The sequence below is a fragment of the Panthera pardus genome, unplaced genomic scaffold (assembly GCF_024362965.1).
Source record: "Panthera pardus isolate Hobbes unplaced genomic scaffold, ASM2436296v1 HiC_scaffold_6, whole genome shotgun sequence".
Lineage (NCBI taxonomy): Eukaryota > Metazoa > Chordata > Mammalia > Carnivora > Felidae > Panthera > Panthera pardus.
The window spans coordinates 71,788,422-71,801,363 of record NW_026526991.1 but is presented as its reverse complement, the minus strand read 5'-3'; the positions used below and the strand labels follow the sequence as shown (position 1 = coordinate 71,801,363).

Sequence of the window (12,942 nt, the reverse complement as noted above, 5' to 3'; positions counted from 1 at the left end):
AGTAGTTATTCTTACATTTTTTGTGGGAAGCCAGTAATTTTAATATCGTAGTGTTATATCTAGTTAAGAATCTATATAGTATTTCCTTAGAACTCTTGTAGTTTATTTTTGTTTCATTAATTACAGAATCTTACTTTTACTTGTTTTCCTTAAGTTCATTAATTTATATTCATAGTTTTTGCCATCACTTTACACGTTATGCTTATGTTTTTAAATAAAAAAAATTTGTAAAGTTTTATTTTAGTCTGTACCCCACATAGGGCTTGAACTCAAAATCCTGAGATCTAGAGTCACATGTGCCTTCGACTGAGATGCTTATTGAACGATTTCCAAGACCTTTAAATATAGTTCTTTATTTTTGTTATGGGTCATAGGATGTATATAAAACATGCATTGAAAATATTCACCTTCCTATACTCAGCCACCCAGTTCTCCCCAGTGGCAGGCACTGTTCCTTTTCTTGCTTATACTCCCAGAAGTATTCTGTGCACTTGCATACATATTCATACCCTGTCTTTATATTTTCCCAGAGTGGCAGCATATTCAACATACTAATCTGCCCTTTGTTGTTTCTTACTTACCAGTGTATCTCGGCATTCTTTCTATATTATATATGGGGTGACTTTTCTTTGAAATGGCTTGCATAATGATCCTTTGTATGAATGTACAACATTTTATTTATTCTGTACCCTTCTGACCATCATTTTAGGTTGCTTTCAGTCTTTGCTGTTCACCTATGGAAGTATACATAGAAGTTGAATTACCAGGTCAAAGCATATGTGCATTTAATATTTAATGTTAATTGCCAGTTTTTTTCCCAGTCTGTACCAAAGTATACTTGTTTCGTTAATATAGGAGAATGTTGCTTTTCTTACTCTAGTCAAAGGAGTTTGATTTTTGCAGAGCTTTGGGTGAAAATTAGTACTCCATTATAGTTGTCATTTTCATTTTTCTTATTTTGAAGAAAGTTGAGCATCTTTTCAAAAGACTGAGTCATTGTATTTACTCTTTTGTGAACTGACTTCATATCATTTGTGCATTTTTCTTTTGTGTTCATTTTTTTTTCTGTGATTTGGTTTCATTTGGTTGCTGTTATTTCTCCATACTGTCTCTCAAGTAGGATAAATGATGGATTCAGTAAAAGTGGGATAGGTGGAGTAATTTTGACAATTTCTTTTCTTTTTTTTTCAACTTCCAAGCTTCCATCAGGTCTTGTACCTAAAAGATTGGTTACTTTGAAATAACATTCTTAATGACGTCTGATTATGGACCTGGAATTCAGGTTGATTAATGTTAGAGCTAATTTGCGACTTAAGATTTTTCTAGGCATATTGGCATTAGTTCATTTTATTAGGTCTATTTGTATTAGAAAATATTGTAGGTTTGTTTTTACAGAGAAAATTAAGATTGTTTGTACTATGGATAGTGTCAAAAAATACTGCCCTAATCTTTTAGGCTTTGTTTTTTTCTTAGACCATAGAATTCTGTATTGCCAAGATGGGATCTCATCTCTTTTTTCCCCTTTAGAGTTACTACGTCATAAAGAGCCACCAAAAATCTTTTGACATGTATCTTCTCTGAGAAATGTTCCTTCTTCACAACTGTGCGGACTAGAGCTGGACTTGTTGCTCTATTTTCTATGTACTAAAAGGCCCTGAGTTAGTACCAGTCCCATTTTCAGTTCTTGTTCGTGATCATCCTTCTACATATCAGATAGGTCATAGTTCTTGGGTCAGAACCTGCTTCATTTTCTCCTGGTTCTGCCCTGTTAACCATTTCTCATCTACTCTGGTGGTTATTGAGCTGCTGCCTGTGGGCTGCCTGCCTGTTTTTGTAAATAAAAATTTTTTTGGAACATGACCACACTGCTACATTTATATGTATTGTCTATGGCTGCTTTCATATTATAACAGTAGAATTGAGTAGTTATGACAGAGACCTGTGACCTGCAAGGCTGAAAATATTAGTCTGATCCTTTACAAAGAAGTTTGCCAACCACTGATCTATTGTATTGCGATTTCATAGAAATGACCTTCAGGCTATTTCCTGCACCCTTTTCTCATCTTCTTCCTGCATTAGCCCTCCACCCAGAACATATCAGCTCTCAGTCAAAGTAGGAAGCCTCTCTCTGCACCCTAAATGTGAAAAATGTTGATAGAACTTTTAATTTCAAATTTTATGAGAGTTTCTCTGCATTAAAATAAATCTATGGTATTAAAAGCAAAATCGAGAGTGCTCTATTTTGGGGTTTGTTGAGTGTGTTTTTATAGGATTTAACACTTAAAGTTTTTAACACTTTTTTTGGTTAACCATTTCATTGAACATATAGAGGAGATAAGCTCCAAGACTGTAGAAAAACAAAAAACTTAGTGTTCTAGAAACCATCCACCAAGAAATAGGAGTAGCATTGCTTGCTGATCAGAGTTTTAAGTTATTCAGGAGAATGAATCTTTTCTAATTTTTACTATAAAAATGAAGAAATATTGGGGGTCTTAGGGATCTTTTTACTATAGTTGATGGGAACAGCTCTTTGAAGCTTTAAATAGCCTTCAAAATGGAAGGTGGAGCTTTCTATTATATTTTTTTTAAAAGAACATTTCAAAATTATTTGGAGGGAGAATTGCCTTAATCATTCTTTTTTTCTTTTGGTCACTTATATTGTTTTCATTAAGTATCTCTGGAAAATACTGGTTGGAAAATAACTACTTGTTTTTTTAAATCTTCTCTACTACTTCCTAAAAACATAAAAACTGTAATTCTTTGGTTCCTTTTTGTTTAGTGGCTTACAGAAGAGATGAAATGTGGTCTGAGGGACGATATGACTATGAAAGACTTCCGAGAGAACGAGTACCGCCTCGAAGTCACCCCAGTGTAAGTTGCTAATGATGTAGAATAATTCGCAACCTAGTATGAAAGTGAATTTTGTACACCAAAGCTTGGCCTCCTAACAAAATCTTTAAGTGCCAAAAATTTACCAGTTTAGGTTGAAATATAGACACATTAAGTTTATCTTTTAAAAGTTAAAAGTTTGAAAATAAAAGGCAATATTTCATTTATATAGATTTCTAAATATGGAAATAAATTTCTAAAATGGAAAGTTTTTATATTGAATTGAATTTGTGAAGAAAATGGAGGTTTTATAAAGGTAGACCATCAGTTAATGAAGGAGTATTTGAGCATCTGCTCCTACTCTTAGCTGTCACCTATTTTTCTTTATTCCTAAAAATGTTTGCGAATTGGAAACATTAAAAAGTGAAATTAAAAAGTAGGGGCAGCTCAGCGGCAGGCAGGCAGCTTCTGGTGTACTGTCCTACTGTTTGTCTCTTTGCTGCTCTGGGAATTGGGAAGTTTTAATGAGACCTTTTCTCAAGGAGCTTGCTATTTTGCTTATTATTGTATTCCCAGCACCATCTAGTACCTGGCACATAGTAGGAGCTCAGTGTTTATTGAATGAATATATGTACTCTTTCCCCAAAATCCTCTGCAGAGACCCAAAGGAAGGTTTGTAGAAGGTCAAGAAGCTGTCAGTCTTAAACTTTTGCACAGGCACATTCTAAGCATCAGGGGATTTGGGTTGTGGTGATGGTATGTAGATATATTATGGATCCATTATACACTATCATAGGGAACAAATATTTGTTTATATGTTTTTTTACTTCTATATTTGAAGTAAATCTTACAACCTATTTAGATTGGTAATGTCACATTCAGCATTGTCATTTGGCCTCAATTATAGCGTAGGTGGGGGTTGATCTAAAATGATGAAAGATGGGCTCTTTGGCTTTTGGCTTGGAGGAGGTGAAGGTGCAGTTGTCCTAAATCTGGGTTCATCCTGACCCCAGTTGCCTCCACCATGCTGCCAAAGTTTGAGATTCCAGTCCCAAAGTGATCAAAGTGTATACCTGAGGTGCATCAGTGGGGAAGTTGGTACCATGTCTGCCCTGGTCCCCAAGATCAGCCCCCTGCGTCTGTCTCCAGTAAAGGTTGGTGATGACATCACCACGGTAACCCGTGATTAGAAGGGTCTGAGGATTACAGTGAAACTGACCATTCGGAGCAGAAAGGCCCAGATTGAATTGGTATCTTCTGCCTCTGTCCTAATTATCAAAGCTGTCAAGCAATCACCAAGAGACAGAAGCAGAAAAACATTAAGCACGGTGGAAATACCACTTTTGATGAGATTGTCGACATTGCCTGACAGATGCAGCACCCATCTTTAGCCAGAGAACTCTCTGGGACCATTAAAGAGATCCTGGGAACTGGCCAATCTGTGGGCTGCAGTGCTGATGGCTGGAAGACTCATGACATCATAGATGATATCAATAGTGGTACAGTGGAATGCCAGCTAGTTAAGAACTACAAAGAAAAATATTTCAATAAAGGATCATTTGACAACCAAAAAAAGAAAAAAAAAAGATAAAAGATTGACAAGATGAAGAGGCCTACCATATTTCAGAATGGGTTGACTTAATTATTACCGTATGTCATTTCTTTGCAAGTTTTTTTTTTTTTTTTTTTTTTTTTTAATGTTTGTTTATTTTTGAGAAAGCACACTAACGTGAGCCGGGAGGGACTGAGAGAGGAAGACAAAGGATCCAAAACAGGCTGCTCTGTGCTGAGCCTGATGCAGGGCTCAAACTCAGGAATTGTGAGATCATGACCTAAGCTGAAGTCAGATGCTCAACCTACTGAGCCAACCAGACACCCCTCCAGGTTTATTTATAGTTAAATTCTTTTCAACTTGATAAAATTACCTTATAGTTTACCTAGAAAAACAAACAAGTAATAGAGATAAACATGTGAGACTAATGCAGGGATGGGAAAAGGGATGACTTTAGAAAAAAAAATTCTTAGGACCCCTACCTTTTCAAGGATATATCCCACTAGGAATTTGTATTTCAAGGATACTTAAAAGAATTTTCTGTGTGATTATGTCACCAACTGGATATATGGATGGATTTGTTTTAGTTTGTTTTCAATTTTGAGGAATTGCTTTTTTTTCCCTTAATGTAACACATGACTCCAAATGATAAAATCAGGTTCATTTAGAGAGGGGATTATTTTTTTTTTATTTTTATTTTTTTTTTAGTTTATTTTGCGTGAGAGAGAACATGTGCACGAATGGGGGAGGGACAGCGGGAGAAGGGGAGAGATAGAATCCCAAGCAGGCTCTGCACTGACAGTGCGGGACTTGAATTCATGATCATGACCTGAGCTGAAATGCCACCCAGGAGCCCCAAGAGAGGGGATGACTTTTAAATGGTAACTTACTATAATTACCTGTAACTAGTTCTTGCTAGTTTTATATATAAACTTCTTAATCTTCAAAACAATTCTGAGTGTTGAACGGTACAACATTTATAGAACTCAATGGAATGTTTTAGGAGACGTAAAATGTAGGCAGAGGTTTATATACAGAATCTCTGAAGGAAAGGGAAAGAAAAGCAAAAATGTTGGGATCTCATCAAGATAAAAAGCTTCTGCATAGCAAAGGAAATCAACAAAACTAAAAGGCAACTGATGGAATGGGAGAAGATATTTGGAAATGACATAGCAGATAAAGGGCTAATATCAAAAATCTATAAAGAACTTACCAAACTCAACACCCAAAAAACAAATAATCCAGTGAAGAAATGGGCAGAAGACATGAATAGACACTTTTCCAAAGAAGACATCTAGATGGCTAACAGATGGATGAAAGGATGCTCAACATCCTTTCGCTCATCATCAGGGAATTACGTGTCAAAACCACAATGAGATACCACCTCACACCAGTCAGAGTGGCTAAAATTAACAACTCAGGCAACAACGGGTGTTGGTGAGGATGTGGATAAAGGGGAGCCCTCTTGCACTGTTGGTGGGAATGCAAACTGGCGCAGCTGCTCTGGAAAACAGTGGAGGTTCCTCAAAAAATTAAAAATAGAATTACCCTACGACCAGCAATTGCACTACTAAGAATTTATCCAAAGGGTGTAGGAGTGCTGATTCAAAGGGTCGCATGCACCCCAGCGTTTATAGCCATGCTATCAACAATAGTCAAATTATGGAAAGAGCGCAAATGTCCATCAACTGATGAATGGATAAAGATGTGGTATATATATATATATATATACAATGGAATATTACTCTGGTGATGAAAAAGAATGAAATCTTCCCATTTGCCACAATGTGGATGGAACTGGAGGGTATTATGCTAAGCAAAATAGGTCAGATAAAGATATCACATGATTTCACTCCTATGTGGAATTTGAGAAAATTAGCAGATGATAATAAGGGAAGGGAAGGAAAAGTAAGATAAAAACAGAGAGGGAGGCAAACTATAAGAGACTCTTAAATACAGAGAACAAACTGAGGATTGATGGCGGTGGGGAAAATGGATGATGGGCATTAAGGAGAGGGCACTTTTTGGGATGAGCACTGGGTGTTATATGTAAATGATGAATCACTGGGTTCTATGCCTGAAGCCAAGATTACACTGTATGTTAACTAAGCTGAGAAAAATGTAATTTCAGACAATAGTGGGAAATATTTGTGATCATACATGGAAAAAGTTGTGATATAAAATGTTTATTACACCATTCTGCATTATATATGCATGCTGTGTTATAGAACACACTGCAGTGAGGGGCACCTGGGTGGCTCAGTCGGTTAAGCCTCCGACTTCAGCTCAGGTCACGATCTCGCGGTCCGTGAGTTCGAGCCCTGCGTCGGGCTCTGGGCTGATGGCTCAGAGCCTGGAGCCTGCTTCCGATTCTGTGTCTCCCTCTCTCTCTGCCCCTCCCCTGTTCGTGCTCTGTCTCAAAAATAAATAAAACCTTTAAAAAAAAAAACAAAACACACTGCAGTGGAAGTTGGCTTAAAGACTGGAGGCAGAGGGACCTGCCAGGAGGCTGTAGGCTATTGCCAGGCAGGGGGATTCCTTTAAACCAGTCCTGGTTTAAACCAAGTGGGAGAGCAGTGAGTTTTAAGATAGGAATAATCCATTTATCAGTGTCCTAAGATCAATAAGAAGGGTGCTTCAGATCTCTAGTTAGGTCATTGTGTGATAATGTATTTGAGAAAGTTCATACCTAATAGCCTTTGTTTTCTCCTAGGATAAGGTAGAGGGAGACTTGAGGCCACACTGAATTTGGGATAGCCATTGTTGGTATCTCTTCACAAGAGGTGTTTAAAAAGACTTTTGATGATGGAGCAGTGAGCTTGTGCACTGTAAATTATAGGGGTGCCAGTCTACAGGAATGTGCACTTTATTTCCTAAGTAGCCCAGTTTAGGAGTGGAGAAAGCAGGTTGTTGTATTGATTTAAGATTGCACAATGAGTGGTAGACACAGAAAGATGAGAATATTGAAGGTTCTGACTCAGAATTATTGAGGTAATATGTGTAATGGGCTGTTTCAGAAAGGAACTAAGGCTGTGAGAGGGATAGTGGATTGAAAGAAGTGAGGGGTTGAGGGACAGGAAAAGCTCAGTGAGGTTGAACACCAGAGAATGACAGAAAGATAGACAATTCGTATTTGGAGTGTGGAGTTTCCAAGAAAGGACAGTTCTGGATAATTAAAGTTCAGTGGATGGTGGTGGGAATAGAGGGTGGGTGAAGGTTATTGGAGTTGAGATCAGAAAAACTTGGATGCTAGATTTTGGATCAGTGATTTCGATTAGAGGCTCTCAGTCTTCACCATACATTGAAGTCACCCAAAGAGCTGGGTGACATAAATACTGGGCCCCATCCAGATAATTAAGCCCTAATCTTGCAGGTAGGATCTGAACGTCAGTGTTGTGTAAAGGTTCATCAGGTGACTCTTATGCAGAGTTAAGAAATGCAGATTGTAGGTGAACACTGAAGTTGCTGATGATGACAGGAGTTTAGGTAAAAATGATAGGTTATGGAAGTTCTCAATGGATGAGGATATCATAGTAAAAGTAAACAAATTCAAACATTTTCATTTTTATATAATTTATGTGTATAAATGTGAAACAGACTTCTTTATAAAATAACTTCAGCAGGAAGCAGATATGTTTTATACCACAAGTGCATTTAAAATCAGACTAGAGGTACTCACTCAACTGTCTCTAAGTGCCTAAAGGTAAATCTGACTTTCCTAAATTCTCTGGCTACTTGGTTCCTCCTAGAGGGGGAGAAACCTAGATTGCCTTTCTCCTGAGGGCACAGAAACTGCCCAGACCTTTTATAGCCTCATTCCTTTCCTTTTTTGAAAAAAAAATCTTAATTCCATTAGCTTGGTCCCTATATTCCCCCAATCAATCTCTCCTAGTTTATAAATTCTTCTGTATTCCCACATCTCCTTCCTCAAGACTCATATACTTTTATTGGTGAACTTGGTCTTATTTTGGTTAGAAATTTAAAGCCTTCCCATCCCTTCATTTTATGTGCCTTTGATGGCTCTTGGAAATTATCCCTTTGCCTTCTATGTTACACCTACATTTTAGTTAAATCACAGTTTCTTAAACTTTTTGGTGCCATGGATCCATTTAACAGTCTGGTGAAGCCTATGGATCCCTTTTTTAGAGTAGCGTTTTTATTTTTTTATTTTTATTTTTTTTATTAAAAAAAAAATTTTTTTTTAACGTTTATTTACTTTTGAGACAGAGAGAGACAGAGCATGAACGGGGGAGGAGCAGAGAGAGAGGGAGACACAGAATCGGAAGCAGGCTCCAGGCTCTGGGCCATCAGCCCAGAGCCTGACGTGGGGCTCGAACTCACGGACCGTGATATCGTGACCTGAGCTGAAGTCGGACGCTTAACCGACTGAGCCACCCAGGTGCCCCTAGAGTAGCGTTTTTAAAACTGTAAAATGAAATACACAGAGTTAAAGGACTTCTATTTGAATATATTTGAATATTTCAATATTTACATGTATATTTGAATATTTCTCAAACTATTAAAAAGCAAATTTGTGATGTAGTAAGATGTACTTTAGTAGGTCAATAAATATTAAGAGTTAGGTGAAGTTTCATTACTATATTTTCAAAATAATGAGAATAAATAGATTTTGAGGTATCTGCAACAGCTATGACATGATATGAAAATATCTGTGATTTCTGTTAAGTGATGAAGCCATAGGTAATTGCTATTATTTGGTTTTTTGTTGCTGCATTTGGGTGAAAAAAGTAATTTTATATTCATATATGATTTCAAGGACCTGCTAAATCCTTAGGCTAGAAAAGCGTTTGATAAATTACACTGGAACAGAAATATAAGTCAGTAAAGTTATAATTCCTGACTTTGGAGCTAATAATATAACTTATTTAAAGCTTAAAAATATTTGCTTACAAAGCAGAGATCATCTTATGTTATTTTAAAAATCATATTGGTATATCACTGATTTGTACAAGAATGTTCACAAGCAGCATTGTTCATAAAAGCTCAAATTGGCCACAATCTGATGTCTAACAATGGAATAGATAAATTAATTGTGTAGGTTACACAGCAGTGAGAATGAATGGACCTGAATGGACCATTGCAAAAGCAGCAACATGTAGGAACCTCACAAACATCCTACTGAAAGAAAGAAGCTAAATATAAGAGTATATATCCTGTATTTCCTGTTCCATAGTTTTAGAATAGGCAGAATTCACCAATAAAGTGGTTACTTTTGGAAGAGGAAAGTAGTGACTGGGACAAAGCACAGGAAGGCTTTTGCTGTACTAAGGGTGTTTAGTTTTTTGAAACGGGTGGTAGTTACACAGTGTGATTACCTTGTGAAAATTTATCCAGAAGTACATTTATGATTTGTACACATTTTGTATGTGTGTCATACTTTCGTAAAAACTTAAGTTTTGAAAAGGCAGATTATTATTTTTTTCTAAATATAAAACTGATTAATCCTTTAAAAAGTGGGAACTCCCTATCATTAGTGGCTGGGAAAAAGGAAAGTAATGTCTTTTATTTTGTATATTTGGATTCTTTTCTCTAATAGAAAAGCAAGTTTACTGTATTTCTTTTTTTCTCATTACTCTCATTTACTCACCAATATTCAATTATAAACATTTGATGAAAACATGCTTTATTGTATATCCATCTATCTGTCCTTTATCCGTCTATTTAATCCATCTAATTTTTTGAAATATTTCAGAGCAAACTGGCCAACAGTATGTATGCTTTTCATTAACTACATGGATATTCATATCATTAAAGTGCAATATTTTTTTCAACTTTTTCTAAATGTGAAAATTACACATGTGAAACGTAAAATCTTAAGTGTTCATTTGCTGAGTTTCGATTTAGTAACGTTCCTTTGTGTATGCCCTAGGAGGTGTTTTCCTTTTTTGGCTGACAGAATTGCAAGAACTTTCTTTTTGTTGTCATTATTTCCAGAGAGGAAGGATCAGTTCTTGGCTACATTCTGTAACACTGTGTCCTTATTTTCTGGGGCAGTTCCAATTTCAGATATCTGACCCATTATTCCCCAAAGCCATTGAAATCCAAAAAACACCAATATTTCTTTGAAAATTCAATGAGTGAATTAAATGAATAGTTACTGAAATGCATGTCACAAAAATACGAGGGATCAGAGTGAGGGAATCTCAAGCTTTTGAAAGAAGTCCACCAGCCTGTGTAGTAGAGTTTTTTAGGTATGTGTGGTTTGTGTGGTACTTTTCTAGTAAAAAAACATGTGATGCCAGAAGTAACATAAAATTGATACAACACAGTAGAACGTGTATCAGGTGTGTAGTGCTTACTATGTGCCAAGTGCTGTTCCAGGTGCTGGGAATAGAGCAGTGAATTAAGACCAAGGTGTCTGTGCCCATGAAGCTTGCATTCATACTAAGTTGATTGTTTTAGGCAGTAATGGCATGATTATTTACATGCTGTCATGTTTAGTTTGCTGGTAGTTTTGTGTGTTTTAGTTGCTTTTTACTTTCTTATAAGGACATATATCACAGATATAAAAGTAGACAAAATAACAAAATGAACTCCCCATGGACAAATCATCCAAAGTGGCAGTTACCAGCTTTTGGTCCATCTTGTTTTGTCTGTGCCTTCCCCAGTTTCTTTTCTCCCAGATTATTTTGAAGTAAATCCAAGATACCCTATTTCAAATGTAGATAAATATTTTAGTGTGTGTCTCCAAATGATAAAGATGCTTAAGAGGAGTTGCTTGTCTATTAAAATTTTTCCTTTAAATGTTTTTTGTTAGACTTTGTGCCAAGTATTGTAATCACATTGGAAACGTTTTTAATGTTTGTTTATTTTTCAGAGAGAGGTAGAGAGAGGGACAGTGTGTGAGTGGGGGAGGGGCAGAGAGAGAGGGAGACACAGAATCAGAAGCAGGTTCCAGGCTCTGAGCTGTCAGTATAGCTCCTGAGGCAGGGCTCGAACTCATGAACCTTGAGATCATGACCTGAGCTGAAGTCCGAGGCTTAACCATCTGAGCCACTGAGGCACCCCTGACATTGGAAAACTTTTTAAAGAAACATGTTAATCCTCATGATTTGCCCCGTTAGTAAAGAGACTAAACATTAGTGTGGGAAATTTGACATTAAATATTGAATGAAACAAAACTTGGTGCTTTTACTTACTGAAATGAAAGTGTTACTCATAAGAGGTGGTAGTTCTATTAAATTGGAATTTATAGCAAATTAAGAAATAATTGCTTATTTCGTAACAAAACGCAATCACCATTTCAGACTTAAAAATTGCAAAACTAAGTTGATAAGTATCTTAACCTGCTCAAATTTTCATTAGCACAAGCAAAATTTTCATTTTGCACAAGCAAAAAATGAACAATCCTTATTTCAGAAACTCAGAAGCCCTAATGGTAGGAATCGTTTTACCCCCTAGATAGGGACCTATGTGAATGTGTAAATTTCTTAGACCTATAACTTCTCAAAAAAGTATATATATGCAAGTTGTTGCTTTCTACATCCTGTGAGAATAGATCATGATTGAGTAAAATAGGCTTAAAAATTTTTTTTAATGAGTTACGTATACTTTTTAATTTTGGTCTTACTGATCATAAGATTAACACTGATTTTGGAGGGGCAAATCTGATAGAATTTTAAACATATTTTTGGAAATTTTAGTAACAGCCATAGAAAATTGGTACATGGTATAAATATGCAACAATTGAATTGATATGGTCTGATCTTTTTAATGGGGCACTGTACAAATTTTTATAATGAACTGAAGCAACGAAAATTGATTTCATTGAGGTAAATTCAGATTATATGTCCAAACTCAAGATTTGAAATACCTGCATTTTATTTTTTGAAATTTTTTTTTATGTATTTTGAGAGAGAGAGAGAGAAGGAGCAAGTGCACGCGAGTGGGCAGAGGGGCAGTGAGAGAGGAGAGACAGAATCCCAAACAGGCTCGGAATTTTCAGCCCAGAGCCCCACCCAGGGCTCGATCTTATGAACTGTGAGATCGTGACCTGAGCTGAAATCCAGAGCCAGATGCTTAACTGACTTAGCCACCTAAGGTGCCCCCGAAATATCTGCATTTTAAATAATAGAAATATTTTGATTCCATTGGGTTTGTTTTTAAATTAATTGAAAATGATTCTATTATCCTTAATCTTTTAAGGTAGTCTTTAGAAGTTACAGTTTTTATTTCTGGTTTGTAAATAATGGTGCCATTATTTTCCAAGATATTTCTAAAATGAAGACTCCAACTGTATCAGTACCTGAAGCCTTGTGTATTTCTGTTAGCATCTAGAAAGGGAAATTATGGGGCGCCTGGGTGGCCCAGTTGGTTAAGCTTCTGACTCTTAGTTTCAGCTCAGGTCATGATCTTATGGTTTGTGGTTTCGAACCTCTTGGGATTCTCTCTCCCTTTCTGTCTGCTCCTCCCCTCCTCTCTCTCTCTCTTTTGCTCTTTCTGTCTCAAAATCAATAAATAAACATTAAAAAGGAAAATTACATGTTTATAGCTCCATGTAAATTTGTAGGAGAATTTCAAACTCTGATGGTATTTCCAAT

At 36.4% G+C, this 12,942-nt stretch overlaps 1 protein-coding gene across 7 annotated transcripts in view; it reads left to right on the top strand.

Moving 5' to 3' along the window:
• Window positions 1-12,942, top strand: part of PPHLN1 (periphilin 1) — a 139,604-nt gene that overhangs the window by 9,686 nt on the left and 116,976 nt on the right. For all 7 annotated transcript variants that reach the window (XM_019452482.2, XM_019452479.2, XM_019452484.2 and 4 more), the window contains one exon: window positions 2,780-2,871. In XM_019452482.2, coding sequence (XP_019308027.1) covers window positions 2,800-2,871 — 72 coding nt within the window. In that variant the 5' untranslated portion in view covers window positions 2,780-2,799. The remainder of the gene's footprint in view (window positions 1-2,779; window positions 2,872-12,942) is intronic.